Below are 22,272 nucleotides of genomic sequence, written 5' to 3'. Positions count from 1 at the left end.
ATAAAATGTATTCGGAGCAACTGAAAATGTTCTAATAAGAAATGACGAGAGAACTGTTCTTGCGAACAATTAGAACTGCATGCTTGGCGACTGGCAAAGCAGGAAACACAAAATATGAAGAACGTTAATATTTAACATCAAGCATTTGAACAATTTGTAATACTTGTTTGTATGTTCATTCAGCTAATGGGAGTGACTGGTGAATATGCCCTGCAAAGCACTGAGTCAGAAAGCAATAGAAGACACACCGTGCTGGAGAACAGAGGGGGGGATTCAGACGTGACTTGCACTCAAATATGGGAGGAAATTCGAAACCTTGCAATACTGTAATCCTATTAGCAATCCATGAATAATAAATCAGATAGGGAATCACATTCACGCTGGCAGGGTGACAGGTTGCACATTTGTGTGTGCAGTGACCCAGATTTATCGTGGCTACATATTCACACCTCGCAGCTTTCCTGGCCCCTGAATAGGGGCACCTAACAAAGCAGCCAGGTGCTGTGTGTACCCAAACCACCGAGTGGCAGCACTGTGTTATCTTATAGATAAAGCAGGTTTTAACTGCAGGATTATTCTATAAATAAAAGCTTTGTTTCTGTATAGTGAATAGTGTTCTTCTGATTGTGGGACCCGTGGCTATATGTCTTGTTGGTTAGAATGTATAAACTTTAGCTGATAAATAGGGATAGGCATTATCTGACTTTTTCGGCTTCAATCTACTAAAGCTTTGTCCCCTACATAATTAATTATAACTAAACCAGTCTAAAGCCTATATCAAAGCAATGAAAATAGCTTAGAAAAGACACCACAATTTTTTATAGCTTATGTCATATTCACCTGTTGTATATGTCAAACATTTATTTTTTGTATTTTGCAAAACAGGAAATGTTTTGCAGCATTCTGACTATTGAAGGGTTACTCCAAGGGCCATGGCAATGATTTGAAGTGGTGACGGTGCACGAAACACTGCATATAGAGTGGGTAAAAGTAACTCCACCTCTGACAGAGTCATTAGCCAGCCTGGAACAAGAGTTCCGGGCTGGCTAATGTCAATTCTGTGCTACTTGGCATCTGTTGTCAGCATACATTCTATACTGATGACAGAGAGCCAAAGGCAGCAAGGGCCCTTTAAGACAGCACTTTGCAATGTCTCATAAAAAAGTACTGGAGGATCCTGGGTAGTTTCCAATATACCCTTGTATGGACAGTGCAAGTTACATTGAATTATTTGTCTTGATTGGTGAATGATTCACTCAAGCGCACACACCATTCTTCATTGTCTATTACCAAGCTAGCAATTCTAAAGGTGTCCCAAATTAGCGTCATGATGTGTGGCTGTCATGTTTGCCAAGGGAAAGAAATGTATGCAAACGGCAGCACATTTTCAATCTTAATTTCATCTGGTGCATTCACATTTATTTAAACGACTGTTCCTATCTTAGAGCTTTAACGGCGGCCTTTTTCCCTGTAGGAACGGCAAATGACTGTGTTCATTCATGGAGAAGAACTGTTATCGTGAACATAGCGGTGCTGAAAGTTTCATCTGTAATTCTCTCCATAGAACACGGAGGAGACAGGGAAACAATAAGGATGCGCAGATGCTGGCAGCCTGGAGCAATTATCTATCAGGGTTTCCTTGCAGGGAGGATTCTTTCATCTGACTGAACTCAGTTTTCAGAACATTTACCAGATTATTACAGCCACCAGTCGTCCTCTAATTTACCCCACATCTTCTCATCTATTGGACAGTATGGCTTTAGGCTAGTGGTTGCTGTGACTGGGACGAACATTGTTTCCAATCCAAACCCTACATCAGGAATGAATACATGATATTTATACCGCATTTCAGTCCACCTAGAGCCCCACTTATTTCCTCTACCGAGCACTGAAAAATCACAGTTGGCAATCTGAAAAATCACAGACAGTCTAACCACTCGATTAGAATATCTCAAGAATGAACTTTCAGAAACAATTTCTGTGAGCATAAAAGTGACACTAAGGGAGAATGAATGACTTACTATTTTAATCAGGGGTGTTGAAATTTAAAATAAAAATCTACTTGTCTACTGGACTAATGTGGTAGAAAGACTGGGGCCCCCAGATAGTCAATCTCTCCCTCTATCCTCCATCAAAGTGTGTTGTCTGTGTGAAGTGCGTCTGTTGTGTGCGTGCATGCGGTATGTGTTTGTATAATGTGTGTGGGGTTTGTTGGCTGTGTGAAATGTTTGGGGGGAAGGAAGGGGGATGTCTGTCGGCAATGTGTGTGGGGCTGATGACTGTGTGTAATGTGAGGGGTGTGGTGTCTGAAAGAGTGCTCTGTGTTTTGCCCCACCTCCTGCTTACCTTTTTGGGGCTACTATACCTGGTAGTTTAGTGGGGGGCTATGATCCCTGGTGATATAGCAGAGATTAAAACAACAGTAATCACTCATGGTCCAGCTCTCATTACTGAGCGCAGGACTGCGAGGGAGAGATTACTGTGGTTTGCACCTGTCGAAACTACAAACCACACATTCCCTGGCTCGGCCCTGTGCCACCATAGCTGCTTTCACATGACAGGGCTAAATGGGGGGAAAAAACAAAAACCTTCCCTGCCAGCCTGACATCCAGAAATGTCACACCCCTGTTGCAAACATTTGTAAAATAAAAAGATTCCATGCAGGTTCCCTGTTTAGTGTTGTCTTCCTGTAGCTACAGATAGGCCCCTCTGCCATTCTGGTCTATAACGTCTATTTTTATCCCATAAACTCCATGTAACGGACCGTTTTGAACACAAGAGCTTAAAAACCGTTTAGGCGATATTCCCCTTTCAGATGCCCAGGCAGCTACTGCGAGCACCAATCTCCCGAACTGCAAACTACACGAATCCTCAAACTCCCAAACAGAAAACACATGAACACTGGAAACAGCCAAACAGGAAAAACCATACAAAAAGTTTACACTCCTGGCAGTCAGCATACAATCCAATTCCCCCAATAACGAGACAACACTTTGTTTTGAATGTCAAGCAGAATCTGGTTTACTGGGGCTACCTGCCCGGCTTTTATGCAGGTCTCCCACCTGGTGGACACTCCCCTAGGGGACCAGATGGGAGACTGGGACACAAAGGGTAAAAGGACCAATCACAGACTTACAAATATCAACAATCCCACAATGCATCACAATCCCTCCTCTCTGCCCTGGAGATAATTGGGAAGTAATCCAATTATCTCCAAGGACAGAGGCAAAACTCCATTACACACATTTTCAGTAAAAATTACATACGGTTAAATTTATTACATAAAACATACACATTCTACATATCCCCAGATAGCTTAGATCTGAGCGCACATTATTACCGAATGGCGCTCAGATCACATACATACAGTTCAATCGCCATGGAGCCAAAGTCTTTTCCATAGTCTTTCGTTACACGAATAGGCTCCATGGCATGGCTATCTGGGGTGATGCTGTTCATACGCTTAAACTAACGAATGAACAGTCAGTCGGTTCCACTACCGAATGCAGAGGTAAGGATGCTGGTGGCTCAGCGTTGTTCGCGCAATTAAGTGTCCGTTTTCAGTTCCATAGTTTGGGCGCTGAACACCGCTGGCCGTTCGTGAGTTAAAATGGCCGCTGCCACGTGTTCGGGAAACGAACAAAGGCCACCCAGCGTTCGTCAATTAAGCTGCGGTTAACCGCAGCTTCTGGGCGGTCAGTTGACGGCACACTCCAGTTCCCAGGTGGTCCATCGATCGGTACTTTGTTCGGTAGATTGAATCTACCGAACACCCCGCCAGAAAGGCACAAATAAGTCTTTCAGCAGGGAAAATAAAAGGTTTTAACTGCCGGGGCATAGTCTAAAGGGAGCAGGCGAGCAACCAGGCTCCTCCAGTGCACAGTGGCGATAATGGTTCCGCCACACCCCATTTTGTTTGTTTATATCCCCAGGAGCAGTTATGTCATCACACAGGACGGGTAGAACTGCTGTGTAAAGGGATAGCAGCCATACCACAGCTGCTCTCACAAATGGCGCACTGTTTAGTGAATTGGGCTGTGTGGTAAGGAAAATAAAAAAAAAACGCAGCACACCAAACAACATGGACAGAATTGATATCAGGCAACCAGACTGACAGCTTGGATGGAATGGGTTATAGGCTTCTCAGAGCTGTGTGAGTGAAGGTACTATCTGCACTAACGCAAAGCTGTGATAGTGCTTTAACAAGAAACGAGAATACACTTTATTTTAGCTTTATTAAGTAACCAGAAGAAGTATATGAAAAGATATGCAAAATCACATTAAAGTCACCCTTGTTGCCGAAGCCCAGAGGCAGAGGGACACTGTAGTATTGGGAAATTCTGAATACAGTTTTGTATTCCTGAAACCAGACATCTCAATTCTCCCGCTAGTTCCGGGAGACTCCCTCATTTTGCATGCGGCTCCCTGACACCCGCAGAATATGTATAATATTCCAAATTGTGTGTTTTGGTTTTCCAGCATATTATACAAGATTTGTGCCCCCCTTTCTCATACTCAATAAGCAGAGCCCGGTGGGATGCTGGCACTTTAAGAGCCGACCACAGAATCAGCCAGCAGAGTGGAAGTGATGACAGTCTGACATTTCCTCCCTGCTTCACAAAGAGCCACACTGGAGGACTGGAGGCAGCATGGAGTCAGCAGCTGTACAGGCAGCCTGGGGGCAGAGGAGAGGCTGGAGTGAGCTGCTACTGCATGCTCACTCTCATCAGCCTCAGCCAGAGCTCCAGGACACAAAGGTAAGGTAACATGAGGGTGGTTGAAAATATATAAAGTATGTGTGTCAGTGTTGATCTGAGAGTTTGTATCAGTGTGTGTGTATGTGACAGTGTGTGTCAGTGTGTACCTGAGTGTTTGTGTCAGTGTGTGTATCTGTGTGTCAGTGTGTATCTGAGTGTATGTGTCAGTGTGTATCTGAGCGTATGTGCCAGTGTGTGTGTATCTGAGCGTTTGTGTCAGTGTGTGTATTTGAATGCATGTGCCAGTGTGTGTGTGTGCGCGAGTGCATGTATCTGTGTGTCAGTGTGTGTACGCGAGTATCTGTGTGTCAAGGTGGTCATACATGTTTGCGGGCTGTGTGTGTCTGTGGTGTGTGGGGGGGGGGAGGTGCGTGCGCATGGGGTAGATGGGGTGGGGTGGGGAAAGAGGAACGGCACTGTAGATGGTGAAGAGCCACCTCCCTGAAATGCATTTTTCCAAGTTAAAATGTATAACACCATAGTGTTCCTTTAAGGCCAAAAGCAGCCAAATTGGAAGTACATATAACTTTGTAGAAGCATTTTTCCAGATTGGTTATTTTAGTATTACATTTAAAATTTACTTTGAATTCAATACAATTCCCACTTTTACGCATAGTAGTTTAAACTTTGTTGACCTTAATATATTGTGAGTTATTTTGTGACAGTTCCATTAGGCTTCGGAATAGCAGTATCTATTAATCCACTATTGACTGTGAAATCTGAAGTCACTCACAAAAAGAGCAATTACTCACCTTAAAATGAGAAATGTTCATTACAAATAACCGATTATTATAATTGCTTGATGTATGGATTACGCTTACACTCCGAGACTCTGCCAGCCACATGTTTAATCATGGACAGAATCATGTAATCAATCATTGGAGAAAAAAGAAAAAAATTTTTTTTTTTTTTTTAAATTACGAATTATTTTTTAATCTATCGAGCAAAACAAGGAAAACTAATCAAGCAATATTTCTTACGCTCTGAGCCTGGATATAGAGTATCTGTGAGAAGCAACTAATTGGACCTCAAAATGACGTGGCACGAGTCTTACCAAGTAGAGGGAACAACCGAAGAGAACTGGACTCAACGGAAGTTTAAACCCATTACACATTTTTTTTTTTTTTATTAAAAAAAAGGCGTCAGGACAAGTTTAACAGTGCCCAATAGGGCATTTAAAAGTAAAAAAAAAAAAAAAAAAAAATTATAAAAAGAAATATTGTGAGATGGGTTACTACTGTAACCCTTTAGGCACTGCCATCCTCAACTCCTACTAGATATTTTAGTATGTATCCAGTGATTTTTCAAAAGCTTTAACTCACTGCAAAAAAAATAAATAAAAATGTATCAGTCTTTCAGCCCTGGATAGTAAATGTATGAGAAGATCACAGCATTGGATAGAAACAAAACATCTGGAAAGGGAAACACTTCCTCCCCCTTCACCCTAAAATTGATTTGGGCAATTATCTCCTCCTCTTTTGTAAATTATAGGAGGGATGCACTCTGCCTAACAAGCCTCAATGATAAAAGACCTCTCAATAGCTCCACGGGGAGTCATAATGACTGACATGGCTGCCTCTAAAGCCACTCGTTAACAGGTGCAAGGACAAGGTTATGCAAACATAATCACAGATAAATCATCCTGGGGCAATTGCATGTCTGGATTTAATAGCCAGAACAAATGTGCTTCTCTCCAGATTCTGCTTAAAGCTTTCACATTGGGAAAAAAAAGATTCTCCCTTTTCAATCAGCCACTACACAGTGCGGCCGGTCGGCCCTTCCTACTCCTCCATCTCCCATTACACTGTGCGACCCTTCCTATTCCATCTCCCAATACGCCGCGCGACCCTTCCTATTCCATCTCCTATTACACCGTGCGACCCTTTCTACTCCTCCATCTCCCAATACACTGTGCGACCCTTCCTATTCCATCTCCCAATACACCGTGCGACCCTTCCTATTCCATCTCCCAATACACCGTGCGACCCTTCCTATTCCATCTCCCATTACACCATGCGACCCTTTCTACTCCTCCATCTCCCAATACACTGTGCGACCCTTCCTATTCCATCTCCCAATACACCGTGCGACCCTTCCTATTCCATCTCCCAATACACCGTGCGACCCTTCCTATTCCATCTCCCATTACAATGTGCGACCCTTCCTATTCCATCTCCCATTACAATGTGCGACCCTTCCTATTCCATCTCCCATTACAATGTGCGACCCTTCCTATTCCATCTCCCATTACACCATGCGACCCTTCCTATTCCATCTCCCATTACACCGTGCGCCCCTTCCTATTCCATCTCCCATTACACCGTGCGCCCCTTCCTATTCCATCTCCCATTACACCGTGCGCCCCTTCCTATTCCATCTCCCATTACACCGTGCGACCCTTCCTAATCTATCTCCCATTACACCGTGCGCCCCTTCCTATTCCATCTCCCAATACACTGTGCGACCCTTCCTATTCCATCTCCCAATACACTGTGCGACCCTTCCTATTCCATCTCCCATTACACCATGCGACCCTTCCTATTCCATCTCCCATTACACCGTGCAACCCTTCCTATTCCATCTCCCATTACACCGTGCGACCCTTCCCATTCCATCTCCCAATACACCGTGCGACCCTTCCCATTCCATCTCCCAATACACCGTGCGACCCTTCCCATTCCACTTCCCATTACACCGTGCGATTCTTCCTATTCCACTTCCCATTACACCGTGTGACCTATTCTATTCCATCTCCCATTACAATGTGCGACCCTTCCTATTCCTTCTCCAGTGGGGTATTGCTATAATTGTTTTGCCTAGTATGTTAGTTGCATGTTTACATTTCCATAATATTCTACCTGTCTTGCATTTTTTCTATGTCTGAATGTTATCCCTATGATATACTTCGACATGTTTGACTTAAAAAAAAAAACAGTGCCATAACTAAATACTTAAAGTGAAAGCGTTTTTGTGTATATATTCACATTGCATATCATATATTGGCTCTATATCAAATAAAAAATCTTAAAGTGCCATTACTATCCAAAACCTCCTCAATTTTATACTTCCTGCGTTTGCCTCTAAAGGTAGGGGATTTTAAAGCACCCTTGTAAAATTGAAAACTACATTTTTGTGTGCGCGCTGTTCCTTAATCTGTATTTAGTATATCAGAAAAGACTAGTATAATCATTATTGGTTGCCGGTGAGAAGAGTAGAGTGAAGGTAAACGTTGGACACTTTATTATAAAATACTACCCTCCTATAATGCCATCGTTGCTATGCCGATCGTTGCCTAGCACAGCAGAATACACTAATTTAATACAAACTGAATTGACTCTTGTGCTGTGTATTGTGCATAGCGAGCCGGCACTGCCGTAAGGACTTTATTAGAGTAAACCGTGTCCATGTAGCACTGGCATTTATCACAGTTACAAAAGAACAACCGCCTTCACTCTGCCTCTCAGCTGATCATTTTAACATGCCTTTTGTTTTATTCATACGCTGCGCTCTTTGAGCATTTAACACCCACCTCATACATACTGCACCTTACAGAAAAAAGACCTAGCAAGAAAAGCATTTATACACCTCAGTAATGTAACACATAGCAAGGTTTGTCGCACAGCTCAGCTTTACTATAGAGAGGCAGATCTTACCGCTAAGCTGTATTATAGAGAGGCAGATCTTACCGCTAAGCTGTATTATAGAGAGGCAGATCTTACCGCTAAGCTGTATTATAGAGAGGCAGATCTTACCGCTAAGCTGTATTATAGAGACTCAGGCTGACTGAGCATCATGTGAAATGGAAAGCATATCGGTCAGCAGATAGCCATGGTTCACCATAGACAACAGAACGTGAAACTAGAGCATGTATTGGGTAAAGGCTGGGAATTGGGACAGGAGATAAGGCCAGCATTGGTTGCAGAATGTAAATTATGAGACAGAGGAGGCCAGCATTGGTTGCAGAATGTAAATTATGAGACAGAGGAGGCCAGCATTGGTTGCAGAATGTAAATTATGAGACAGAGGAGGCCGGTATTGGTTGCAGAATGTAAATTCTGAGACAGAGGAGGCCGACATTGGTTGCAGGATGTAAATTCTGAGACAGAGGAGGCCGGCATTGGTTGCAGGATGTAAATTATAAGACAGAGGAGGTCGGTATTGGTTGCAGAATGTAAATTATGAGACAGAGGAGGCCGGTATTGGTTGCAGCCGCAGGATGTAAATTCTGAGACAGAGGAGGCCGGTATTGGTTGCAGGATGTAAATTCTGAGACAGAGGAGGCCGGTATTGGTTGCAGGATGTAAATTCTGAGACAGAGGAGGCCGGTATTGGTTGCATTTATGAGACGGAGGAGGCTGGTGTTGGTTTATTATAAGACGGAGGAGGCATTTATTGGTTGCATTTATGAGACGGAGGAGACTGGTGTTGGTTTATTATAAGACGGAGGAGGCTGGTATTGGTTGCAGGATGTAAATTATAAGAGGAGGCCGGAGTTGGTTGTAAAGTAGCAGAAGATATGAGACAGGAGTTCAGTTGCAAACTAGTGCAAGAGGAGAAAGCACTGAATGTAGGCGAGTTATAAACCGGGTGCTAGATAAAGGTCAACCCAGGGTTATCCTAATGGCTGCCACAGCTTTCCTCTGAGGTTATATCTCATATAAAACACCATAACATTGTCCTTCGCCCACACAACACACACTAATAGACAACCAGGATAGTTCTCAAATGTTATCTGAAGCGAGACAACCTGCATTGAATGTGAAAGAAAAATAAACACTTGTTGCCTGTGAGGTTTTTTCTCGGTTTGTTTGCAGTGCAAATCTGAGTGACATTCTAAGCCCTGACCTCTACAGCTCCTTGTTTAGGTGCTATCGCTCTGACTTTTGCTTGCAAGCAGTATGAGAAGAAGAAAGAAAATATAAAAATAAAAAAAAGAGAGAAGAGCGCTAAGATGATGTCAAATTTCACATTGTCATCTAAATTTAAACAATGAAAATCTGAGAAACGTAGGTACAGTTTAAGATTCGAGATGCAGTAACATATTACATAAAGGAACACTCCCACCCGATAAATTCATCTCTGTGGCAGGAGTGCCTGGGCACCATCTTATCTTCAACAAGTTAAACCACTTTTGAACGGTCGAACCTCAAATTTGGAGACCCCCAGTGCCTGACAGCTCTGCCTCTTCTATCCTTCCCCTGACCACAATCCACCCCAGGAAGGTTCGCCTTGGCTGTGACATGCTGAAAGGGTCCTGGAAGGGACGACAAACAGAGAAGGTCTATAGGTGGTAGAGAGATCACGTGCCTTGGGGACTAACTTTAGGTTAGACCGTGATCAGTGACACCAACGCCCGTAACAACTTGAAATGAAATTGTGGCAGTGAGTGGTTCCTGTGTTCCTTTAAGAAGAAAAACTATGTAATGTATGATTGCAGAGAGAATAATGTTGTTACTACAACCTACAGAGTGATTAGACTCAATCCTTAAAATGTCATAATAAAGTTACTCTGTTTTAGTGCATTGAACAGTTGTCAGGTGCTGGATCAGTTATTATGACAGGTAGTTTAGCTTATTGATGTAACAATGACAGGCAGTTTAGTTTATTGATATGACATGTGGCGATGTTCTGGTTTCTAATTCAGTGACAATAGAAAAAGAATAGGTTTAACTTAAAAAAAATAAAAAATAAAATTATCTAAAGCCATGAAATTACACAGCACAGCAGCTGCTGAAAAAGGAATACAGATGATTAAACATTTCCACAAACAGGCAGCTTTGTTCCATAAAGGATTTTCTTCTAATCCTCTATCTAGGAAAAATGAAAAAAAATTAAATAAAAAAAAAAGCACAACCCAAAACTCAAGTTGATTTTCACCGTATCTGCTTCTTAGAGAGAAGAATGAGAAGCTTTCTCCACGAGAAATTCTTGCAATAATTTTTTTTTTAATAAAAGACATATGATCTCATTTTTTTCCCCAAGGTACCTGGCGCTGGTATATTAATGAGGCGCATGTGAATATAAATACTGTACAAACGACAGTCTGACGGCAGGACCTGCGATAGGCTGTGCCAAATGAAGAGACTGGTGGGGTGAGCTGTTGCTATAGTTACGCTGTAGAAAGATTTTGTCTGGTTCCTTCCAGAGTCGCAGGGCAGACATAATAAAAGTCTAATTTACACCCTGCACAGGCATTAATTATATTAGCACTGCTTCTCTGCTTGGACAAACTGCTGCTTTGTGGCATTTATTTTGGCAGGATCGCCACAATGCAGGTAAATTAGACATTATGCTGATATACAGCTGTAAAATTATCTTAGAAGAATTCATGACCTGCAGGAGCCAGATTTTTGCCCCTGGTTTGGACACTAATTGGAAAAGAATAACCGCTGATCAGGGATCAAATATATGGGGAAGCCCAAGGCGTGCCATCCATCATAAATAAAAAAGGAATCCATTGCTCCCTGAGTGTCTGAACTCTGTGATCCCTGCTTGACAAAAATAAATAATAGATATAATAATAAATGAAAGCTGTATGGGGAATCTAATATACCATTTACCCAGATAAAAGCCGACAAAAAAACATCTCTGCTTCATTTTGTGCTGCTTAACCCCTACTACCCCAATACCGAGTAATGTGCAACAAAAAGAAACCCACCACCAGAGTCTAAGTATTTATGGTGTCCTGGAAAGTAATATTTATTGTAATTTCAGTATGCATGGATAGCATGGATGCAAACAGAACAAAAAGTTGTAGTTGGACAGGAAAAAAAAAAATCATTACAAATTATTAAAGTTACAGACAAGAAAACCGTATTCTAAATAAATATTTCTTAACGTAAAGATATGTACTTAAAGGGACACTATAGTCACCAGAACCACTACATCTTACTAAGGTAGTTCTGTCGTCTACAGCCTGCCCCTCCACGCTGAGCACTGTGAACACTGCCTTTCTATAGAAAAGGCATTGTTTACATTGTTGCCTAAGTAACACCTCTAGTGGAAATCACTCACACAGCCACTAGAGGTGCTTCCTATCTCAGTGCTGCACAGTACGCTCTGCATGGAGATGCTGAACATTCCCTGTAGAGAGGGATTAACTCAATGCATCTCTATGAGGAGATGCTGAAAGGCCCGCTCGGTGTTTTACCACGCATGCGCATTGGTGTCCCAATGCTTTTTATGGGAAAGCATTGGATTGACTGAGATCATCAAGATTGTATTTTTTTGTTGTTGTTCTGTCTCTCACTGTCAAAATACACCTACCATTAAAATTATAGACTGATCGTTTCTTTGTCGTTGGGCAAACGTTCAAAATTTAGCAAACATTCCAAATAAGCTCGGCACTCCACCATCCAGAATACAAACCATAATAAATGGGCTGGGTGCAAATGCCACGTTAATAATATAATATGAAATGAAAAAATAGTCTGCACTCACAGGACTTCAAAAAGCAAACTTTAGTGTTCCAAATTCAAATTACATATTCATAAATGCTGTGCAAGGAATCAACGTTTCAACCCAATTCGGGTCTTTTTCATATGTAATTTGAATTTGGAACACTAAATTATATGGAACTATATATATTTGTGCAAAATACAATAAAAATGGTGAGAGCACACTAAACAAGTTACCACACTTGGCACATACAGTTGGTATAGCTAAAAACAAAAGGAGATATAAACATAGGGTAATATATTTAAAAGTGTATAATGCCAAAAATCAATAATGGATCCACTCACATGGTTCTGAGCCACTCCACAAGCTGGCTCAGACTAAAAGCTCAGTATAGAAGTAACGGTGGCACCCTTGTAAGTATCTGGATGTTCTGGTACAGTGATTTCCCTCTTTCCCAGTATGGCACCAGCATGGAACTCTAAACAACTGGATATGGGCATATAAAAGCACCACTGGCTTTATTGAGAACAAACAGTTAAAACAAAATAAAACTCTTACAAGCCTGGGCATATGATAGTCCACCTCCACTTGACTCTTTCGGACGGATGGCCTTTATCAAAAGTGGTTTCTATATATATATTTGTGGTCGTATACAATAAGCCGAGTTATAGTAATGGTGGAGTAAGTCGGTTGTGGTGTGCCGAAACCGACGTTCAGATAGGCCTGAAAAAGAGTGCCCACCAAGATGAATGGCTTAATAAAGGGAGTGGTGGATGAGCTGAACCAGGCAGTCTCAGCCCAGAGGAAGGGGAGGTCTGTGTATTTATAGGCCGGGTAACTCCTCCCAGAGTGACAGACGAGGAGGTATGAATATGGTTAAATGTGTAATGAGAGGTTCTTGGTTCTCAGGACTGCAGAGAGAGGGTCGTAAAGGAAGGAACTACGTGGAGATAACAAGGCTGAGAGGAATAGTGTACCGTAGTATGACAAGGTCGTAGTTGACCCTTTTAAAGCTGGAAATGTATGTCATTTCCCAAATGTGTGGCAGAAATTGTGTTGTACTGGATTGCCCTCAGAGGGCCATATGTAATATATGGAGTGAATGCCTAGTGAGGGCCATATGTAGAGGTATTGCAGCGGAAGTCAATAATACCAAATGTAAGTCTCGAGCGGCCGGATGTATAATAGGGTCTATGTGAAGTAATGATTATGGCATGAACAAATGTGGGTTAATTTTACCAAAGTTGTATAAATGAACTGTGAATTGCATATGGACAGTAGTGATGCTCTGGTATTCGATCTGGTTTTAATTATTTATTGTACTTAAACACAGTATAATAGGGCAATATATAACCCCCGAGCGACTTAGGTTGTAGCTGTAAGCCCACCTGGGACTGTATGAAGCTTATGTAAGTGAAGGCCTAGTGAGATCTGTGTGTCAAGGTATAGGAATAGAAGGCCAAAAGAGCTCATTCTGATTCATGAGTAGCGGGGTAGCCATTTAAGGGCAGTATGAGAATTAGCGGGTGTATGAAGGGATATGATGTGGGTTGGTTAATGGTTGCTGAGCAGTTGCAATTTACATAGTGATGCAAAATGGCAGACCTGCTCCATATCATAATGTGTATATAACCAACTTGACCCGTGAGAGGCCCGAAAAGTAGGACTGTTAGAGATGATAATGATGAGACACTTGCGTAACATGGCACTGATCGTAGTAGGTTGCACACTGAGGGCCATATGAAGCATATGTAGTGGAATGCCAATTGAGGGCCTAATATAAATGTATATGTGTGATGTCCTGCATCGCTCATGGGGACTTCATTTCACTTTTTTTTTTTTTTTTTAAAGTTTAGCTTTTTTTTATTCTCTACATGTATGCAGTTACCATTCTATTGATAGGTATACATATTGTTTTCAACCGGTTTAGCACACCCTTCACTTTCCTATGATAGTGAAGGCAAAATGAGGGCCCAACATAACTATACCTAGATGCAGGGTGACCAAATGAGGGCCTAATGACAAGTTACAGGTGTATAATGATACAATTCAATGGGGTTTATTGAATGTTGACAATATTTGAGTAGTCCGGTTGCCATGTAGTATGTTATTGGTGACACCCAAGTGGCGGACCTAGTTCATGGCATGTCTTGATTTGAAGAGTAAAAATAACATATTTAGATGAGGGCCGTGAATATGGCCGTATAACCATAGAACAGACATAATTATGACCAACATTATGTTACGGTACACTTGACCGGGCCTGTGAGGAGCCCAGAAAGGGCTTAAGCAAAGTAAGTAGAGAGGGACAGTGAAATAAGATTATTAACAGGCAGTACCATAAATGCTAACCACATATATAGGCCCAAGTTTGGGCCTGACATAAATTTAGACAGTCAGTAGCAACACCTAGCCATATAATAATTAAACAATGTAGGCCCAATGAGTGCCTGAATACCCAGATGGCAGACATATAGAATACATATAGGTACTGAGGTTGGAAGAGTCCGGGTGAACATAAGTAACAAATGCTGATCTGTTCAAAGCTGACAAGTATAACCAAGGCCATATGGGCCGACAATAATAATCTGGAAATATGAAAAACGAAATATATAGCATCACATTAAACATTAAAATGCAGGGTGACTAAATGAATTGCATATGATAAATCGAACGAGGCGGTTGTTTTTTACTCAAGTGAAGTAAAATGAATTCTTGCATAGGCCACACTAGGTCAGACCGGCTTGTATGGAGTTTACGCTGGTTTGTTGATGACCTTTGAGCCGGAAGTAGATCGATCTGTACTGAACCAGACAGTCTCAGCCGAGAGGAAGGGGAGGTCTGTGTATTTATAGGCCGTAACTCCTCCCACAACTACGGGCTTCGCCTAACAGCTCAGTGTGTGTGTGTGTGTGTGTGTGTGTGTGTGTGTGTGTGTGTGTATGTATATGTATATGTATATGTATATAAATATATAAATATATATATATATATATATATATATATATATATATATATATATATCAGGGCGTGACAAATTTGCTTTCAATCTAGGAGCCAGCTAAAATAGTTAGGAGCCATTTGGTTAGTGGGGCTGGCTGCGGTTAATGGGAGTAGGCAGCCGCTGTTCCAGACTCCCTGCTTCCGCCTCCTTCTGTCTCTTCAGTCCCGTGTGCGCCGAGAGGAAGAGGGAACTGTAATAATTTTCCTCCCGGAACTGCGGTCACGCAGGGTAAAGGGCGGCTGGCCGGCTCTGTGGCATGGGGGCGGGAGGTGGGCAGGAAGCAGGATCGGCTCTGCAGCATGTCGGCGGGAGGTGAGCAGGGTTGGCTTTTGCAGCAAGGGTTTGCTTTGCTTTACCTGGAGTCCTGCCAGGTTAGCTTGCCATTCCCCTGCGCTCCCTCTGCACCGGGAGGAAGTAATTACAGTTATTTACACAGCGCTGCACTAGGATCGAGGGAGGAGGAGGGACTGGGCTGACCAATCCCAGGTGCCAGGACAAAATATTGAGTCGCCATGGCGACCTGGGATTTGTCGAGCCCTGAGATTTAAAAAAAAAAAAAAAAAAGATATATATATATATATATATATATATAAAATATATGTCTACTGGACTAATACGGTTAATGCAATTTACACTATATTTATTGTGTATGTATGTATGTATGTATATACACACACACACATGCGTGTGTGTTTATATATATATATATATATATATATATAAATAAATATGTATATTTACACACACACACACACACACACACGCGCACACACTCTCACACGAACAAAATACAAACTATATATATTGGTCAAGTTTAAAGGGATAGCCATGAGTCCCCGTGGCAGCTCCAAACACGAACACAATAAAGAGACAGAGACTTGGCAGAGGGGCCGTGCCTATGTTAAGGCGTCCTATTTAAACCCAGAACCGCTAGTCTTTCATTGCACAGCGTTCTGTGCTATTTGCAGTGGATACTTGGCTACAATTCTGTTCCTGATTTCTTAGTATATATATATATATATATATATATATATATATATATATATATATATATATATATATATATATATATATAGATAGTTTGTATTTTGTTTGTGTGAGAGTGTGTGTGTGTGTGTATATGTGTATATATATATACACACACACACACACACACACACTCTCACACTAACAAAATACAAACTATATATGTGTGTGTTATATACATAATATGTATATACACACACACACACATATATATAGTTTGTATTTTGTTTGTGTGTGTGTGTGTGTGTGTGTGTATGTATATATATATATATATATATATATATATATATATATATATATATACACACACACGCGCGGGCGTGTATGTGTGTATATATATATACACACACACACACACACAAACAAAATACAAACTATATATGTGTGTGTGTGTGTGTGTATATACATAATATGTATATACACACACACACAGTTTGTATTTTGTTCGTGTGAGAGAGTGTGTGTATATATATATATATATATATATATATATATACACATATACACACACACACGCGCGGGCGTGTGTGTGTGTGTGTGTATATATATATATATATATATATATATATATATATATACACACACACACACAAACTAAAAAAAAAAACAAAAAACATAAAAACGCTTAAAGGAACACTCCAAGTATGATCATTACAGCCTGCTGGTATTCCATGTCAATGCTGTTAAAAGCTGAACAAAATTGACATAGCTAAAAATGAAAACTTTCCCTTTAGCCAGAATGTGAAGATTAGAAACAGCGTGGCACATTGCCAGGAGTCTCATGACATCATAGCAATAATAGTGGGTTGTAGTGGTTATGGTGCATAGAGTGCCCCTTTTAAAGCAAATAGTCACCATTACTCTACAGCAAAGATTTGCTGGAATGGACCCAAATGCGCTCTTTTTGCTTTAGAAGAATGGTCAGATTATGCTAAACAAAATGTTCCAAGACTCTCGGGCATCTATTCAAGAAGCAGTCTATATATTTTAACACATATTGGGGAAACTGAAAACAAATAAAGCAAATCTTTTTTGTTAGAAAACAATTTCCTAAACTAGAAAATTAATTTAAAAATTAGGTTTTTTTGGTGCGCTTGTAAGGCACTATGAATATGTGGATATAGATTAGGAATGAAAACTGATAGACATGCAAACCCTGTTCAATGTTCTAACCCTGACTGTAACACTGTAAACATCTCCTGGAAATGACTGATATATTTTAAATGTTTTTCGGTGCACTGCAAAAAACAAAAAACAAGCAAAAAAACTGAAATCAGCAACTGCTCCTACCTCATCCACATCACTTCCTCACTGCTGCCACCCTCGGAATTTTTGCAAAAATATGACAGGTACAAACAATAGAAACAAAAAACTAATGATCAACTGGAAAGTGGCTAGGCCAGCAGTAAGATAGGAGTTGGGAGATAGGGTGATGATTTTACATGGGTGGATTGGGTCAAAATGGGACAGTGTATGGTCAGGTGAGGTGGACCAGAAGGGGACCAGTAAGGAAACGAACTTATAACATTTCAACAAATGTTTTTGTAAAGAGGTCGGTCTTAAGCTCCCTCTTGTTTTCGCTAAATGCTGATTATTTAAGGAACAGATTGATACGGGGAAAGGTATGGAATGGAGATGGCAGGTAGATGGAGATGAATGAGTAGACAAAGGGAGACGTGAGGTAGTGTACGGAAATGTAAGAGGACAAGATATTTCAAAATGGCTTGCTGAAAAATCAAAAGCCAAAAGAGTTTCTGAAAAAGGGATGACATATGCAGAAGAATAAAAATTACTTTTTTTCAGATTTTGAGAAGGTGAATGATGAAATGTTGCAGACGGTCCTGGAGGACAGAGATGCAATAGTCTAACCTTGAAAATGTAGGATTGGGTGAAGTAACAAAATTAACAGTAATATATGTTTATTGAAGCCTAGTAGAGAGTCAAGGATGGGCAAAAGGGAGATGGTCGGAATTGCAGAAGGGGTTGAGATGGAGATGGAACAGTGAAGAAAGGGACTTCAGTTTTAACAGAAGATATGGTAATGTTCAGTTGGCGATTTCAGAGATGGAGAAAGATATTTGGAAGAGAGGTGAAGGGTGAAGGAAGGGAAGGAGAAGATGATTTGTATATTGTCTGCAAAGAAATGGACAGTAAAGTTATAACTAGAAATCAAGTCAAACAGAGTAGCTGTATGGAAGGTGAATACCAGAATGGGAAAACTGAGTTTTGCAGTACACAGGTTGCAAGAAGGCAGTGTGGAAAGCAAAAAACGTTGAAAGAAACTATATTGGAATGATCAAAAAGGTAGAATGGGAACCAGGTGATTGCAGAGGCAGCAAAGATAAGGACAGGGACCTGTGCGAACTTAAAATGGACTTTATATCCAACCATTTTAAATTAGACTGGCTGAAAATCAAGGGAAATATAGTCCACAAGAGCCATTACTAAACAGTCACAATCAAAACTAAGCTGTGGCTCACCGCCTCCCCTCTTTCATCCCTGACATGTACCACATACCTGCCAGAGGTGGTTAGCAACCGTCGACACAAGCCACGTCAGGTCTCCTAGGCAACCTAAGGTTCCAGGGAGACGTAGGTACTCTTAGTAAGCTGTAGGACCAATCCATGGTATTGGTCAAGTTTAAAGGGATAACCATGAGTCCCCATGGCAGCTCCAAACACGAACACAATAAAGAGACAGAGACTTGGCAGAGGGGCCGTGCCTATGTTAAGGCGTCCTATTTAAACCCAGAACCGCTAGGCTTTCATTGCACAGCGTTCTGTGCTATTTGCGGTGGATACTTGGCTACAATTCTGTTCCTGATTTCTTAGTATTGACCCCTGACCTGTCTCTACGCTACTGAACCTTGCTCTCTGGATATCTGATCTTTGGACTGTCTGACCTTGCACCTTCAGGATTGTTTGCCTTGGACTCTCTCTTTGCTCCCTTTTTACCCCAGTAAATTACTGCTTTCTGGGTTTCACATTATCCATTCGTCTGACAGCCACTCACAGCTCAGTGAAATTGTTCTCTGTCAGTTCAAATAAACATTGCTTTCCGTTCAGTAAGGTTGCAATAAGAGATTCAGTATTTCAATACAGAGGCTGCACTGTGAGGGGTCCAGTCTTTTTGTTCCAGGGTCTTTATGCTGCGCTCTTGTTCCTCGGCTGGTAAAAGCATTTTTTTGTGCCGGGCTGCTGTGTAATACCAGCAGCCTGCTTTGTTCTCGTCTGGCTCCCATGCTGTACCATTGCTACAGAGTTTAAAGAAAATTAGCTTTTCTGAAAATTTGCCTTTTTGAAATTAGTTTCCTGTGAAGAATTACATAATGTAATGGGTGCCCCTGAAATTCTTGGTCAACTTACAGAACAAGATAAAACTGAATGTTTAAGTAAAAAGACTCTTTTGTATTTCAAACAAAATCTTTTCACTTGGCTTTCCATTCAAAATAAACAGAACACACTAATTAGACTGCGGAACAGCAGATTATAAGATAAATGGACAGTAAAATTGAGCTTTGCTACTGTGAGCGACGTTAGGTATAAGCTGCACTGAAGATTAAATGTATTCTTTAGAGAGATAAACTGTGGATTCCACACCTGCTTAGAAAGTGTGATTTACAGACACTGGATATTGACAATACACACTCCATCCTTGGTTGCAGCCATTCACTTAAGATGGAATATGAAACCAATTCAGAGTGTGAGCTTTGAGAATCATACATGCATGATATGATGAGAGAGAGGTAGAGAGATAGAGGGATAGCAAGAAAGAGAGGGGGAGGTGGAGAGGGAGGGGGAGAGGAAGGGAGGGTAAGTGGGAGGGAGGGAGGGAAGGCCGGAGTGAGGGAGGGCCACATAAAAATGGATAGATGGTGCCGCTATCCTGCACCACGGACCCCAACCCGAGGCACAATCCCGAGCGGACCCGGCCCTGCTCCCCCCCCTGTGGGCCGGAACCGAGAAAGCCCAACTGGGGCAAGGGGGACCCAGGCGCTGTACCTAAAATAGCGGGCACCATGTGCGCAGGAGGCAGGGGAGAGACCCGCTACCTCCCCGCGATCACGACTCGCAAAGCGACTCCTGCCTCCCAACCCTTCAATAAAGTGAGGCGGAGAAACACTCACCGGCCCCCGGGGCCATCGGAGCTAAAATCAAGCGGCCCAATTAACCCACATGAGGAGAGAACAGCGGCAGCACCACACAACACCCACTCCCGCCAGGGAACTCCGAGCATGAAGCAAAGCTGGACACTCGAGCGGGAGCACCCACTAGGCACTCACTCCCCACTCAGCCTAAACCAAGATGTTCCAAAAAGCGGCAAACTCATATGGGCATCATCAAGCTCACCACCAAGGCTGCTACCAACCTTCAGAGAAATGACAGAGGCAAGACCCACACAACATGGTCAGAGTCCAGGAGAACCCAACGAGAAACCCACTGCCTGCGGAGCCTGCTCTGCCGGACACTCACCCCCTGCTGCACGGAAACAGCTGAGCAGGTACCGGACAATACTGGGACCCCCCCTGTCGGTGTAGCCTTGGGGCCACCAGGACGAAGACACAATCCTACTGGGGCAGCTTGGGTCGCCCCGACCCACGGGGGTGACAACCTTTATAAAGTGATTTCACTAGATGTGACTAGAATGTAACAACACAATATGAGTGCTATAGCATTAACACAAATTACTCATGATAAAACAGTTCGTATTAATGTTCAGAATGTGTAGCGGAGTTACCCCACTCTGTAGGCCGAATACTGCACTGTTATTTGCCTCTCACTGCACAACAGCTTACACAAGAGCAGCGCAGCTAGCACACACATGCCAGCTACTGTCACACTGTAAATCATAAGACCACACTACAACTATGTCAGCATAACTAGTACAACCAATCTAGCACTGTTAAGCGTTGACGATTTCACCTTGTTCCAACTACTTCACTGCGTAGCCAAGCTTGTTAATGTTATAATTATACAAAATTGTGCAATTCCTCGTGCCACTGTATAACCTGAGTACAACCTTGAACACGCTGTTGTGGCGTATGTCGATGCTTTGTAATAACATGCATAACAAAAATAAAAAATAAAAAAAAAAAAAAAAATGAATAGATGGACACAAACGTTGCTAAAAATAAATTACAAAATGTAGCCTTAACAATTAAAGGAACAATGTAGGTACTATATACATTTAATCTCCTTGAAGTGGTTATAGTGCCTAGAGTCCTTTGGGGCTGTCTCTCCATTTAGTTGTAAACTATATTTTGAGTTCTTGAGTACTAAATAAGGGGTCCTGGCTGCCCACAGATTGGTTTTCACTGGTAATAGGACTAAGGCAGTTGCCATACTGATGAGGGGGTACTGTGTTTTCCTGTCTGAGATGTAACAAGTCTGGTTGTGAAAGCACACTGTAAATAAAATAAGAGTGGCACATACTTGTAAAGGTAATATTCCGCTTGGTCTACCTCTTCCCGGCAGGTAATATTATCCACAAACTGAAAAAAGGAAATGGAGGGGGGGGAAGATACATTAGTGTTCCAAGCATATTTATGTAACACTCTTATAAGGTTTCATGCATTAAAACCTAGACTGCCAGTAACCCAAGATTCCATTAAAATTGTGTTTATGCAGTGTTGTCACACCTCCCTGCATGTGACTTTGTGACTTACAGAGCATTCCTAAACACGTCCTGTAAAGAGTTATCCAATGTTTACACTAACTTTATTGCAAATTCTGTTTAATTTAGAATGTCTTATCTCCTGCTCTGTTAATAGCTTGCTAGACCGTGCACAAGCCTCCTGTGTGTGATTAAAGTTCAGAGCAGGAGATACAAGTTTCTAAAGTAAGTTAAAATCTGATTTAAAATTAAACTTTTATTTCTCCAAGCAGGCTCTTAGTCGCAACCAGAGGACGAGTGGCTAGGACTGCATAAACAGAAACAAGGTGATTTAACTTCTAAACGGCACATAATTTAGCAGTGAGACTGCAAGGGGCATGATCTATACACCAAAACTGAGTAATTAAGCTAAAGTTGTCTTGGAGTCTGTAGTGTCCCTTTAAGGAGGCCAATGGCTGTTAAATGACCACTATA

The 22,272-nt window shown here is 41.8% G+C and overlaps 1 protein-coding gene across 1 annotated transcript in view; it reads right to left on the bottom strand.

The window, feature by feature from the left end:
- Nucleotides 1–22,272, bottom strand: part of MRPS27 (mitochondrial ribosomal protein S27) — an 85,200-nt gene that overhangs the window by 39,434 nt on the left and 23,494 nt on the right. The window contains exon 4 of the mRNA XM_063453754.1: nt 21,618–21,676. Within this exon, the coding sequence (XP_063309824.1) occupies nt 21,618–21,676 (59 nt within the window). The remainder of the gene's footprint in view (nt 1–21,617; nt 21,677–22,272) is intronic.

The sequence above is a fragment of the Pelobates fuscus genome, chromosome 5 (genome assembly GCF_036172605.1).
Source record: "Pelobates fuscus isolate aPelFus1 chromosome 5, aPelFus1.pri, whole genome shotgun sequence".
Classification (NCBI taxonomy): Eukaryota; Metazoa; Chordata; class Amphibia; order Anura; family Pelobatidae; genus Pelobates; species Pelobates fuscus.
Note: the sequence above shows the minus strand (reverse complement) of the source record. Positions and strands in the feature narration are given on the sequence as shown.